At 35.9% G+C, this 15,129-nt stretch overlaps 1 protein-coding gene across 2 annotated transcripts in view; it reads right to left on the bottom strand.

The window, feature by feature from the left end:
- Positions 1-15,129, bottom strand: part of DPYD (dihydropyrimidine dehydrogenase) — a 1,157,760-nt gene that overhangs the window by 789,935 nt on the left and 352,696 nt on the right. Inside the window, exons 8-9 of one of the 2 annotated variants that reach the window (XM_045291907.1) lie at positions 9,455-9,542; positions 2,115-2,478 (exon numbers count right to left, since the gene is read on the bottom strand). In XM_045291907.1, coding sequence (XP_045147842.1) covers positions 2,411-2,478; positions 9,455-9,542 — 156 coding nt within the window. In that variant the 3' untranslated portion in view covers positions 2,115-2,410. Of the gene's footprint in view, positions 1-2,114; positions 2,479-9,454; positions 9,543-15,129 lie in introns of those variants that run through there. The other variant, XM_045291906.1, reaches the window with a different exon arrangement.

The raw sequence follows: 15,129 nt of genomic DNA, 5'->3' as shown, positions 1-15,129 counted from the left end.
GATGTATGTATGGATCGTGATAAGAGTTGTATGAGCCCCCAATAAAATGATTTCTTTTTAAAAAGATAAATTTTGTTAGTTTGTGTATACTTAAACATGAGAGACCTTCAAACAATTTGATGGGAAATTTCCACTGATCTTTTAAATTCCATTTTCCATGAACTTTTAAAAGCCTGCTTATGTATACATATATTTAATATATGTGCAAATATAACATAAATGTATGTATATAATATAAAATATAAATTTATACCATATTTGAAAAGTGTGTGTATACCTGTACATTTATAAAAATCTATTGCAACTACATTTTATTCCATGTAATTGTCTTATAAAAATGTCTCAATTTTCTAATCAGTTAAATCCAAATAATATAGTTCAATATTTTAATATAGTTTATACCTTCTTATGAAGGGCTTACTACTTCCATAAACAGTTACATTCCCTGAAACTCACAGGAACAGTTCCACCCTGTCCTACAGGATCACCATGAGTGAGCGATCAACCCAATGGCAGTGAATTTGTTCTGTTTTATACCTTCTTATGAAAGTTTTTAAAATATACATAGCATGAGTAATTGGATATATAAAATAACCCTACCACTCAATGAATTTTGTTCTTTTTTACTTCAATTTAGATTATATACATATAATATATTAATTTATGGATATTTATTAATTCAATGGATGCTGGAGAGGTTACAGTAATATTAATTGTAAACTAGTGTATTGGGCCTTTATGATATTCCAGGGATTCTATTAGCAGAGAGAACACTTAATAAAAAAAGATTTTTCTATTATTTTCATTAAATAGAACACCTTTTAACACCTTAAGTAAATAACAATATGCTCAAAAATTGACTGACTAGGCTCAATAAAAATACCTCATGAACATAGTGATGTTATTCTTAACACAATGATAGGGCACACATCTAAAAAAAATCTCTTAACTATACCATTTCCAGTGTGAAATACCTTCCTGTTTTTCAAAAAGGAGACAGAGGATAATACTTAGAAAGGCCTGCAATGATCAAGATTAGTTATGAAAATACTTAAGACCTCATTATGTTCCTTTATTTATTTGTTCCTCTTTAATTTGTTCTTCTTTCAACTATTTGATTTCAAAAAAGAAAATGTAACTCATAATCTCCTAAAACCTTAATATAATATGTAGGGGAGTGGGGGGCAAGAAATACAGATGGGCAACAACTAAAAGTAATAAAAGGAAAGCCATATTCATTCCTAGACATGAGGTACTGCCACTGTCTTGTTATAAATGTTGCCGTCAGGGGCCACCGCATCCGCTCCGTCCCCTAGCTGCAGTATGCACAAGGGAACAAATCGCAGTCCAGTCCCGGACCGTCTGCACAAAGGCTGCTATGTTGGAGTCCAGGGTTGCAGCTACTGTGTCATATATGCACACAGAATAAACATTGACCTCGGCTAGATTAGCAGGAATGTTTCATAAAGTTAGTGACGTTTAAAATAAATATCATACAAAAGTATTGACCCTAGAATATAAGAACAGAATAAAAGATATTTGAAGGAAACATGTGTATGCACCCAGGTAAAACAGAGGAAGAGGGCTGGTTCACTCTAAGGAAAGGCCAGTTATTTGGTGGTCTATACAGATGTTATGTCTAAACAGGTGAATTCGGGCATCTATTGAAGCTTGCTAAAAATCACACTAAGTAAATTCAACTTATTCTGAAGGCAGGGAAGAGCCACCCCAAGCAGAACAAACCCAAACCCAAAATGCATGGAAAACATTTGAGATGTGGAAGACTTGATTTTAAGAGAGAAGACTCAGGAGGAAATTAATCATATTAGAGAACCCAATTACTAGGAGAGACAGAATTATTTTGAGTGACAAAGATAACCATCCGAAAAAGCAAGGATACTTTTATTGGCATAGTTACCACCGTCTTTCTACAATCAAACTGAGATGTAGTTAATTACTTACTATGGCCCTTCTAGCCATAATCCCTTTTGAAATGTGTTATAAATTCTAGTTTCTATGCCAGTGGTTATAATCCCATTTTGGAGAGAGCTCTCTGTTACAATATTAAAATGGGATGTATTCTGGGTCCCACCTTCCTTAAGTCATCGCCTTTGTTTTCTTAAGAGAATCATCTGTTGAAAAGCACAAAACCGCATCCTCCTCAAAGCCTTCCGATTTCATGACTCCGTGTTTGGGTTGAGCTTTGCTAAGGGGCAAGCAGACTTGCTTTGACTTTCAGAACTTGTTGGCTTTGACTCTGGATCCAAATTTGGCTTGCTTCTGCCTGACCTCTGGATCTTGGAACTTGAGTTGCAGTCTATCTTCTATCTTGAGTTCACCAGCTTCCTGACAGATGACAGAACTTCAGAACTAACAGGGTATAACATGCAAACCGTTGTGAATCATTTCCTCAAAGTTTCATGAGTTCTTCTGCACCTGGCACCAAAAGGCAGGACTGGGGAATGTTGAGTGAATATCCTAAGGGGTGGAGTGGTGTTTAGCATCAGGAAACAATTAGTGATATAACTAACATCTTAGAAAAGCTTATCATTTGGGACATCTTTAATCTCTACGTACTTTGGACTAACATCTTTAAAATTGAAAGTTTGTAAAGGAACATTTCTTGGTATGACTCACAGAATTCTAAGACCGTTGATGAAGGTGGCTTCCAGTCACGATGAAGGTTTTCTCAAGATTATTTCCACTCGGTCCTTATAAGGTGACCAGCCCCTACCACCTGCCTCTGTGGATTATATGTATTTTCTTTAGCTATGTTAATGAGCTCAAAGAAAGAGTGCCCTCCATCTACTGCAGCTCCTTCTAGGGGATTTGTGTGAACTCATTAAATGATGAATTAATGAACGCTCAGCTGGAATTCTATTTCCATCATTTCCAAATTCTGGGGAGCCATCTCACAATTACACCCGAGTACTTACAAGTGACACTAGATTAAACAATGTTACCAAAAAAAATCATAAAAAGTGGATTGGCAAAAAATTCTTGACTTTTATCTTGCTTACAATTAAATCAGGTTCATTATTTTAAAATAATCTATTTAGAATATTGACTAAACAACTTCAGCTCTCGTCTGGGGACAATAGCAAAGAGGATGAAGATCTTATTGAATTTTCTCCTAAATAAATAGAAAGGTGTATATATAAATGTGTACAACTTAGAAATTCTGATTAAGAAGCTAATTAAGAATAACTTTAACAGTGGAGAATTCTGGCTGTAAGCAGGCACAAGAGACTTAAATAAAGGCCACGCTGTAGCAAATTTAATACCACATTCTCTCAATGGATTTTGTTAATTGTATTTATCTCTTCTTCAGCTGTTATAATATTTTGGAATCTCCACAAAAATATCTTTGTTTCCTGATGGTAACTGAAATAAACAATTGGGGACATGTAGATATATACATACACCCACACACATACATATATGCATTTGGCTAAATATAAAGACTAACTCACAAAGTCATCATGTTTAAAAATATTAGGTGAATACCAAATAGAAGAAAGTATTATCATCCTACAAATTGGCTTTCACTCGTTGTGTCTGCCAGTCCTTAATGTTGATTGAAATATGGATAATTACAATTGATATGTTTTTCCTATATTCTCAATGAAACTCATATTCTACGATTTGGTTGGCACAATTGACTGTAATATCTCTTGATCTTATTTTCTTATTTATAAAAGATTTACTGATATCTACATAAAGATCCTTTTACAAATAAATGGGACGGATGATCTTGAAAATTAATCAAATAATATTTTTTGCTATTAACAGTTACTACTACTGATATAACAACCACAATCACCATCATTGTACTGTTTTTTAACTTTGTGAATCATGGAATACTAACTTTAAATAATATAAAATATATTTCTCCTAAGTTTGGTCACTATTACAACACCCCAAAATACATGTTTTAACATCCTATAAAATCATTTCATAAAATAATAAAATATGGCATTAAAAATAAGCTATAATATAAAATATTTATAGAGTAATAGCTATATGCCTGGCATTTTATTAAACACCAAAGATCTAATGATGAATAAGACAAAATCTTCAGCTTCCAAGAATTTAGCTGCCGTGGCATAAGTAAACGTGTAATCTTTCCGTTAGAGGGCAGTGCCTACGATGACATACAAATCTGGTCTGTCCATCCCGAAAGGAAAGAAGAACATAATGGAGCAGATTGAGACGAGGTTCCACTTATTGAGACAAAAGAACAAAGGTGTATAATGGATAGTTCCAAGTATAAATAGCTGCAGAAAGTAAACAAAATAACAAAGCAAAAATAAATATACTCTTAAGAATATCAGTAAGAAAGTTAGAGGCGAGAACACTTCTAGCCCAAGGGGCATCATGTCCAAGAACCCAGAGAAGGGGAAAACTGAAAACAATTTAAAAAGACTAAAAGACAATGTCAAGGGCAGCATATCTGATGACCTAGGGTATAATCAGATTATGAAGAACTTTGTAATTATTTTATTAAAGAATGTTTTACTTTATCTTAAAGCAGTGGCTCTCAACTTGCCAAATGCCCCAACCCTGTGATACAGTTCCTCATGTTGTGGTGAACCACTCCCCACCATAACATTTTCGTTGCTATTCGCAACTGTAATTTTGCTACTGTTATGAATCGGGGGGCCCCTGTGAAATGGTCATTTGACCCCCAAAGAGGTCACAACCCACAGGTTGAGAACTGCTGTCTTAAAAGTAAGAGATTTGAGCAAGGATTGACACAAGCAGACCAAGTGTGAAAGAATCACTATGTCGTCCATTGTGGGGATAATGGTGACCAAGCAGACTGGTTAAGAGGCTCCAGTAGTAGTGTGATAGTGTACAGACAGGGAGTAGAAATAGTGAGAAATGAATTCAAGAGAAGTCTTTTGAGTTAGCAACAAGCAAAGCCTACTCTCTTGAAATAGCAATTCTTCCTGTTGATACTATCTTCCTGCATGTCTACTGTGATTTTAATAAATGGTTTTATTATTGTTTCTTCTTACAAATTTTATCAGTCATATCATGATGCATTAGTAGTTGTTCCATTCCTTAAATGCTTGTTGAGCGTTTTTAACACTACAGTGCTCTGTACAAATAGAAAAGATAACTATTCATCCTAGTGCTAGGCAATCAGAAAGGGAAATAGTCTCCTTTGAAGTAAAGACCAAGTGTCCAGTTATGTTGTCATCTATAACTATCACCGTAGAATATATAATCACCCAAAGAATAATAACACACGCACATGCGCAGGAGGAGGCTTCAAATTTTGTGGGGTAAGCTGCCTTATTTTTCAATTCTATTATTTCATGAACTTTTTCAAGCTTCCTCATGCAGGCATATAGATATGCATATGCATACCTAACTAACCTTTACTACCTTGGGACTGCTACCAAGAAACCAAGCCTCTCATGAGCAAAGAGATACACTCTTTAAATTTACAATTATGCACACACTTTGAGATAATTCCCTAAATGGACCCTATTAGCATTTACTCACTCACTCACTCACTCACTCACTCACTCACTACCATGAATCCCTGTTGACTCTTGCAACCCTGTCAGACAGGGTCTTTGTGAGTTTCCAGGACCATAACTCTTTACTGGATTAGCAACCTCTCTTTCTCCCAAGAAGCGTATGGTGGTTTTGAACTGCTAACTGCCATTAAGCAGCCCAACTCATAACCACTACACCACCTAGGCTTTAGTTAGGGAAAAGTCTAAAATGAAGTGTTGTTCGTACCAGTAACATCACCAATATTTGGAAATACAAAAACATATTGATTCCACGCTTTTATTAAATTATCTTTTAAAATAATATTTAATAAATACCATCGACATTTTGTATTTTAGACAAACATAGAATGAATGAGCAGTTTTAAATACAGAATATCTAGAACTATGATATTTCCAAGAAAGAAAAAATTAATTTTTTTATTAAGTAACCTACCTAATCATCATGTAAACATTAAATAGTAAAATTGTCTTGTTTGCTTCAAAGTGTTTACTTCTGCTGTCTTTCATAAGAAAACTATATATCACATACCAACTATGATTTATATGTTTGTCTCCAGTCCATACCTCTTATCCCTTCCCTCTGTAATTAAAGAAGGGTGATAATAATTTATATTGTAAGACTTAAAACCACATTAGTTTAGTAGGGATGTGTTCACTGTATTTTCAAGAAGCACCACCCTGGTGGTATAGTAGTTACACATTGGGTTGCTACCTGCAAGGCCAGCAGTTCGAAAGCACAAGCCACTTCAGAGAGGAAAGATGAAGCTTTCTTCTCCTGTAAAGAGTCACAGGCTAGTAAACTCTCTGAGGCAGTTCTACTGTCCTACAGGGTTACTATGAGTTGGTATCAGCTCTAGGACATTGAATTTGGTGTTTGGTTTGGTTTTTAACATGCCTGTATGGTCAGATAATAAGATTACAAACAAGTGAAATGGGAAGCTTGTGGGTTGTAACTTAACAAGAAAGAAGACCTCTTGCTTCTCCTCTATTTATGCTAGCTGGAATGTGGACATGTTGGCAACCAATTGCCCTCAAAATAGAAGCTGGATGTTTACTAAGGCTTACACTGTCAGGTGAGAAAAACTTAAATATATATCCTATTTATGTTTCTTTTCATTTGTTTTTTTCCTTTTGTTAAAGCAGCCAATTTTGTACCAAATAATACAGGTTTCTTTTTCTAACATTTATACTTTCAGACAGAGTGGAAAAGGGATAGGTAAGTGAGAGAAGATTAATTACAATATAGACACATGGTTAATGAACAAAAAGCATGTAAGAATGTGAAGCTGCCTAAATAATAGACAGATATATGGTAACAGAAAGGTCATATAGTCCCAAATCACTAATCAAGAGTGTCAAATAAACATTTCCTAGAGGCTAAGGCTACTTGTCTTCTACAGACGGAAGCTTTTATTTATATATTTATTTTGACAAGAGGAAACGTTCCTGTATATATATTTCATACAAGATACTGAAATGGAACATAACTGTATTCCTCACATCACTACACCAAAAAGTCAAAAGATTCACTTCTCAGCATGAAAATGCAGAGCCACATAAATATGAAAGGACTCCACATTTGAAATGTATTCACACCACAGTGCAGTCAAATGGAGACCATTGTATTGTGAACAAGTGAAACGTTATCATATAACACATGTAAGGAACCTTATATAAAGTAATGAATTAAAAGAAAAAAGCAAAAAATGCTGCTGTAACTTGCAATGGAAGCTGTCTCTTACAGTTACAACCATTAATAAGAGTAATATGCCATTGAATTTTTACAAAATTTGAGATGGCATTTGCTTCTTAAATAAGTAATTAGGAGATGACATAATGCATTGCTTATTTCTTTTGCTTCCATCTCTTTAGTGGTGGAACTCTTTGTAGGCAAAGTTCATAAACATATAAAGGTATGCATTATATTTTTAATGAACTTTTTTGAAGTCCTACATGATAGTTGGCTTTTTTATGTCAACATGGCACCTGTAAGAAGATATAGTGGAGTTTGGCCTGTCAATGAAGTTGTAGTTTGATGGCCTTATTTGGAGGTGCCACTGAGATAAATGGCTCTCTGGAGCCAGGCTACTCTCTTTCTGCCTTCACCTTCCTGTGCTATGCTGAGACCTGGAAGAGAACTGTGATGCTTCCATCACCATTGGATCCACAAGACTTTGCACCACCTGCCTGTGATCTTCCTGCGTTCTGCATCATTGCATGTAGCTGCATAAGTCTGAAGAGGGATTTATGGAATAGTATCGAACTTATGGACTTGAACTAGACTAGGCTGGGATGTTTTCCCAATATATGATTACTTCTTGATATAAATCTCCCTCTTACACATATATGAGTGTCTCTAGATTTGCTTATCTAGCCAACCTGGACTAACACACCTTGTGTGTTACTCTATCAATGGAAAACATTGTATCTTTTGATACAACTGTGTAGGGAAAAAACTGGTGAATTGCAGAAAGGTATTTGATAACATCACTAATTCAGACTCAATTGCCTGAGTACAGTTTTTCTACTTATTATTGAGAAAGCATTTTTGATCATGTAACTGCTGAGATGCACAAGAATTTACTGAGCTAACATTACTGGCATTAGTAAGACATAATTGCTAGATAGTCCTTTCCTTTTGATTAAATTCTCAGGAAAATGTAATGCTGGAAAGTAACACAAAAGTCAGGGACTCTGAAAGTAGAATCTCAGGAAAGTATCAAACCTCTCTTTCCTTTTCTCCATATATCCCATGATTACTGTAATTCAAGGAAAGGAATATAGAGAACTACTAGTGACAATGACATTGCCAAGTTTTTGAAAGGAAGTTGAATACAGAAATCGAGATGTTAAAAAGTATTATTTTTGTCCATAATGTGTCCATAATGTGTCATTGCTATACAAAGAGATAGAGATCATCTTAGCCTTGGGAGAAATTATCTAATAAGAGAACACATGGTATTCTTATTGAAGAAAAATATAGTTGATGCAGAAGCCCTACGGATGATTTCACAAGAAAAATGCAATGAATAGGAGAGCCTGAAATAAATGTCGCCCTGTGAACTTAGAGAAGGTACAGGCTTTGTCTCGACATTGCTTAACTGCTTATATATTCACTTCCAAGAGTATGAAACAGAGTCGAGGCAAACCAGAAGACAGAAGAAAGGACTTCCATTAAAAGCACTAAAACTTGAACATATTTAGTTTGCATGTGATTCTTAAAAATAGAATCATATGAAAGCATGAATACAAATTCTGGAGACAAAAAGTTTGTTTTTGTTATTTTTTTCTTTTTTCTGATCTCAGTAAAAATAATTCAAAATAAAATTTTAGATGATTCAATCTTCTTTAAGAAATGTAGGCAAAATATGCAACAAAAAAACCTCCCCAAACTACCTTATCCCTGCTGTCTCTGTGGCTTTTAGACATATGATTGTCTTTGAAATTCAGCCAAATGTGAGAAACATTAATGAAATTTAAAATGTTAAATTAGATTAAAAGGATAAATAGCCAACTCGGTCCTTTATTAAACATTTAATCCAATTTTTATACAATAATGAGAAAGCTATAGCAGCCGCCAGCCATCTCTGAGACCAGGGTACATGTTTCGCTGTAAGATTTTAAAAAATGTTTGCTTCTTACATTATAACCACAGGTGATAATGATGAGAAAATAGGGGGATGAAAGTCCGTGTTGCCAATGTCTATCCATAATAAAGGCTTTGCCTACGTCATGTTGAAGAGGCTACAAAACTAGTTGTAAAACAGAAATTCCCTTTTGAGTATTGCTACCTATATCTGTCCATCCTGAACAGATACAAATTCCATCGTGACAATGCTTGAAAACAGTCATTCTTCTCAGTATTATCATAAAATTTTTAAAGTGTTAATAAAGATACAAATATTTAAAAGGAAGCTACTCACCAATGCCAATGAAAGCAGCTTTGTAACCTTCTTCTTTCAAAGTGCGAAGAGTTATTTCATTCACTGAAAGGCTTTTACCACAAATTATCTGTAAGCAATAATATTTTGAATAACATATATCAACATTTTGTTCATTTAAACATTAACGTCTTTAACATCAAAAAGAAGGGACATCCAATCAAAGCTAACTTTCTCACTAGGAATGTGTGTGTTTCTGTGTCTATGTGTGCATATGAGATAATTTTTCACATTTAATTAATGGACATACCTATATCAACTTCTCTAATGTATATAACACTAACATGTTTATTTAAGAATTAAATGCATTTTTCTTTTTAATGAAGTAGTAGGAGCAAAGCCAGTGTAATTAAATTTAAGTTAACAAACTTCAATAGCTAATTTAATATGTTCAATTATTATTCTCAGCACGTAAAAAATACAATGAGCCATGAGATCTCATTGTTGGCTCAGTATGTGCTCAACCATTCCCTGAGCAAAGCAAATAGCTAACACACTTACCTGCTGACCAAATGTTTGGAAATTTGAGTCTATCAGAAGACAAACCTGACCATCTACTTCCTGAAAATTCAGCCATTAAAACCCCGGAGAACACCATTCTGTTCTAACACACTTAGTGCCACCTTGAGTCAGAATCAACGTGATGGTAACTGGTTTAAGGAGATATTGGAAAATCATTCCCTTCCCTCTATGGAGAATATTAGCAAGAAGAAGCAGTTGCCAGCAATATGGGCCCATAGAAGAAAAATTGATCAACATAGAAAACTTGACTATTCGGAAAAGTTGGCCCTGTGCCCAAGTCAAGACAGGAAATAAGTATGAGAATTCATATCCATTCGGTAAGATCATTCACAGCCACGTCAATTTTCTCATACTGTACTACCTAGAGCGGATCCACTGCACGAACTGGAATGAAGGTAAGTATAAAGGTATTAACAAAAGTGTCGAAATGGGAAGACTGTTTCTTAACATACTAGCCAATGATGGTCGATTCACTTCTGAAGAGAGCGTTTGCATTTTTCTACCCCTCCCTCAGATAATTTTCTCTCTTCAATCGACACTACCTCAAGCAGGCAGTGTGTCACCCTCAAGGACTGAAGTTGTTTTCTCTAAATGTTCTTCAAGTTTGGGGAACAAAACCAACCAAAAACATTAAGAAGAAGCAAGATCAGAGCTCTTGGCTAGATAGGGCAATGTTTCCCCCCAAGATTACTGTAGTTCAGCCCTTGTGAGCCCAGAAGAACGAGAAGGTCCAATGACACGATAGAAAGATTAATTCTTGGCAGAATTGTCTCACAATGCAGTGTCCCAGAAACAATGATCAAGATTATCTCTTTGGAATGCTCCAGGAGGGATTCCATAACTCTCTGACATGATCTCTCTGCCTTGAACTCATCCTGGAGGTCTTCCTGACCTTCATTAAAACACTTGAGCTTTGTAAAATCTGTTCTTTTATGTGGAGCAGTATTGCCTACATTTGTTTCAAAGTGTTTATGATTCAGGAAGATGTCCATTTGAATTTTATTAAAAATGTATTATCTCCCACCTCAAATTGTTCTCTATCTCTAACCCCTAGAGTTTTGTTTATTAAAGGTACCTGGATGAGATTACCGCAACTCTTCTGTAAATGTGTCATAATGTGGTGGCTTGAGTGTTGCTGTAATGCTGGGAACTATGCCTCTGGTCTTTCAAATGCCAGCAGGATCATCCATGGTGGACAGGTATCAGAAGAGCCTCCAGGTTATGCACACACCATGAAGAAGAAATAGGCTGCTCACTTCTGAGAGCTCAGCCGCTGTAGACATTGTGAAACACTGCCAGAGGAGAACCCTTCAGGATGGAAGGTCCTCAGAAAGCAACTGGGGGAAGGGTGCCTCCTCAAAGAAGAGTGAACTTTAATGACGGGGACAGAGCAGAGCCTTGGAGATCTTCATTTGATGATGAGGCACAGCTCAAAACGAGGGAGGAAGAAAGTCCATGAATAATCAGAGCAAGGTAAAATGTACAAAATATGAATCTAGGAAAACTGGAAGTTGCTAAAAATGAAGTAGAACATGTAAAGATAGAAGTCTATCTATTTAGTCTGGTCTAAAAAGTGGGTGGGGGACTGAAACGCAATGCTGTTCCTTTGATTCAGATTCAGTGGCCCTATAGAATAGGGTTTCCAAGGCTCTCTATCTGTCTGCAGTGACAGGCAGAGCTCTCGTTTGGTAGTAACTGGTAGGCTCAAACTGTCAGCCTTTAAGTTAGTAGCAAGTGCTTTAACCACAGCACCACCAGTGCTCTAACATGGAAAAACAAAGCTGCGCATTTTCAAGAAAAATAGCAATAATAAATAGTTAAAATGTGCAGACCCAAATATGGTTTCCTCAGCAGAATTAATCATCTTAAATACTTTCATTATTCAATTCAAAAAAATTAATATGTGCAAAGCAATTCAAGAGTGTACAAAAAGAATAACAAATAAATATAAGAGGTAATATTTAATAAAGGTTAAGTTAAAATTAATGTATTAAAACACAAAGTTCTGAGAGATGGTTCTTTAAAGAATATACTAATTAGAGAAATTACCATCTAATATCATTAAGCAAGAAAAAGAAAAAGAATAAATAAATTTGAAAACATAAATCTAAGCGCAGGTACAGGTGAAATGGTTTTGTACAAGAGGGTAACCTATTTAGATAGAGGTTGTGGTGTGGTGGTTTACATTAGAGTGCTCTTTGAGCCTTGCTCTTTTAAAATCACACCAAGGAGCTAGTGAGACTATGCAGATTGGGTGTATTTCCTCTTTTCCTGATGAGTCCAGATAAGAGGAGGTGGACACATACTGATAAGATTACATGATGCAGTTATGAATGACGACTAACAGGGTGGTTAACTGTGATTATGAAAATTCAGAACTCTAAAGTGAAAACTGGTCAATTTTTCTGTCTTGATGGGTATAAAATGAGCTATTTTAGAAGCAGAAACCAGGGTGAGGGATCTGATTACCACTAGAGAAGAACCAGTGTAATGTGTACTGAGGATCTCTGGTCCATACACTCCACCTCCTCCAATCAGGAGGCAGAGGTGTGGTCCAGGGAGCAGCAGAAGAGTGACAATAGTGGAACCAGGAGCCAGAGAATTATACAGTCTTGGCTTTCCAGCCACGTGGTCAGCAAATCTGTGTACTAGTGTTTTCAGTAAAGAAACTTGCTTGGTAATGAGTTAGCTCCAGGCCCTTAATTGGAGGAGGATGGTCTATGTTGAGTAGAATACCCTTAAGGCATTTATCAGCAGGCTGAAAGAGCTTTGTAGCTTTGCCTGAGCAAGGCAGATGCCAAGAGATTGTGAGGAGCTAAGGACCAGAGAGAGGTGTGTCTGTGGGTACAGCTGGGAAGTGGGTATCCTGATTGGAAGAATTTTAACATAAGCATTTCTGATCTGAATTACAACCTGTTATCTTCCCTAATGAATCCCATAATCCTGAGCACTGTCTGAGTTCTGTGTGGTGATTGCCACAAATTACCAAATCAGTGAGAAGTACAAAAGGCCATCTTCCTGGTATATGATGGATCGGCTCAGTAGCAGGGACCTGGAATGAGGGGCTCTGACAGTGCTGTCAGAACTGGTAAAGTGGGTTGAAGGATGGAGGCATGTGTGACTTCTGCCTCAAACGCTGATGTTGAGTTTGATATTCTGTCCCCTTTGTGAAGTCATAGGAGGTCAGATATACCCCCCCTGCCCCGGTCAGTCTTACATAGCATAATAATTTTTAAAGAATCAGTGAAATGAAAGATTTTTGTAGAAAATACTAGTCAAATTGATGCAAAAGTAAAGTCAAGGCCAATAACTGTGGAAAAAGAAGAAAAGCTTTCATGTCAGAGGAATAAAAAATTTTAATTTAGTACAAAATATCATTCTCACGATAATATCCTAACAATAAAATAATTTTCTATTTTTGCAAACTAGACTGATATTATCAAAACATCATAAAAACTCAAAAAACCAAACTACTGCTATCAACTCGATGATGACTCACTGGGACTCTGTAGGACAGTGCCCTCTGTGAGTTCCCAGACTGTTTACTCTAGTTTATGGAATAGAAGCCTCGTTTTTCTCCAGAGGATCAGGTGATGGTTTTGAACTGTGGACCTTTCAGGTAGCAGCCCTATGCATAACCATTACACCACTAGAATTCCTTACAATGGTACAAAGACAGGCAAATAATAATATAAAGAAAATTAAAACTAGACTTTTAGTAGATAAGACATTCTGCAAGGGTAGCTAGAAACTGCACAGTTGTTTACTTAATCCCTATTAAACTTCTAGTCTTAATGCTCATTTCATTAAAAAAGTGAATATGAAATAGGAATTTTAAGGAAAAATTTAAAAAACTGGTTCTACATGTACAGATTCAATAAACCATGGCAAAAAATGGATATAGTACAGAAATTCAACATATTAATGAAATTTAAGTTTAAAATGTAACTATTAATTAGTAGACACATCCCTACTTCTATGATAATGAGCAGTTTAAGAAGAAAGGCCTGGGGAGATCACTTCTGGAAAGAGTCAGCCAATGGCAATCGCATGGACCACAAGGATGCACAAAATGCACCGCACTGCCAATCTGGGGCCAGGCTGAAGGGAATTTACAAAGCCGTTTCAGAATAGGACTCCTGAAAAATTAAACACTTCTTCTCTATTCATGTTTTTAAACCACAAAATGTTTGTATTAGAACTTACTAGACAACGAAATGGGGCAAGATGAGGGGTTAAAAGAATGGTTTGAATCATTTTTAAAACTGGAGCGTTTAATAGGATCTTGTTATTATGTCTTGGGCTGGGGAATGTAATCTGTAGATAGTACACTTCTTATAAACAAAAGCAATTTTTCAATCCCTCCCTATTCTTTATATTTCAAACTTAAATAGTGGCTTAGGTGGTTTTACAAAGAGAGCAAGAGACGGAAAAGCAAAATTGAAATGGGCTTGGAGTTTCAGTGTCACTTTCATCTTTGAAAAACTGGTGTGAGAAGAGTTCTTAGCATACTCCATGGCAAAATTAAACTCTGCATACTTATTTGAGCAGTAACCGAAAGTACTAAGAATAGAAAAGAAAAAACATCAAACCAGAAAGATAGGAAGATAAATTAGATCATGCTAGACCATAAAAGCAAAGAGGGGCAGGGGCAGGGGAAGAGGGAGAGGAAAATTCAAGACAGGGAGGAAAACAAAGAGAGGCAAAGACAAGGTGAGGGGGGAAGAGGGAATGTGTTTACAAACATGTCACAAGCTGTGCAGCATTCAAATTATTTTCTTTTAAGGAGTTTATTGTTGACTTTATAATATTTAATGCCAACTATATATAGCTTAGGGGTGAGCGGAGGCCTATTAGAAGAAGAATCTGGATGATATGACATTTTAAAAAACATATCCTCTGTTGCAAAACTGGAAAGGTCATCAAAGCTGCGAGTATCTTGTGAATGGACACAAGCAGTGAAGAACAATCCCCTGTTGTATCTCCTCAGACGGTGGTTCTGCTTCACCAAACATGTTTGAGTACTTTATCTCCTTTGCATCTTCAAGTAACATGAGCAGTAGCGAAGACAGTATGACTAACCTGCTCCTTCATTTAGTTATTTTTCTTGATCATGTGAAAAATGCAGAGAGTTT

This window comes from Echinops telfairi, unplaced genomic scaffold (genome assembly GCF_000313985.2).
Source record: "Echinops telfairi isolate 266 unplaced genomic scaffold, ASM31398v2 ScPeMD7_443;HRSCAF=831, whole genome shotgun sequence".
In the NCBI taxonomy this organism is placed as follows: domain Eukaryota; kingdom Metazoa; phylum Chordata; class Mammalia; order Afrosoricida; family Tenrecidae; genus Echinops; species Echinops telfairi.
This window is presented reverse-complemented; position numbering and strand designations above follow the sequence as displayed.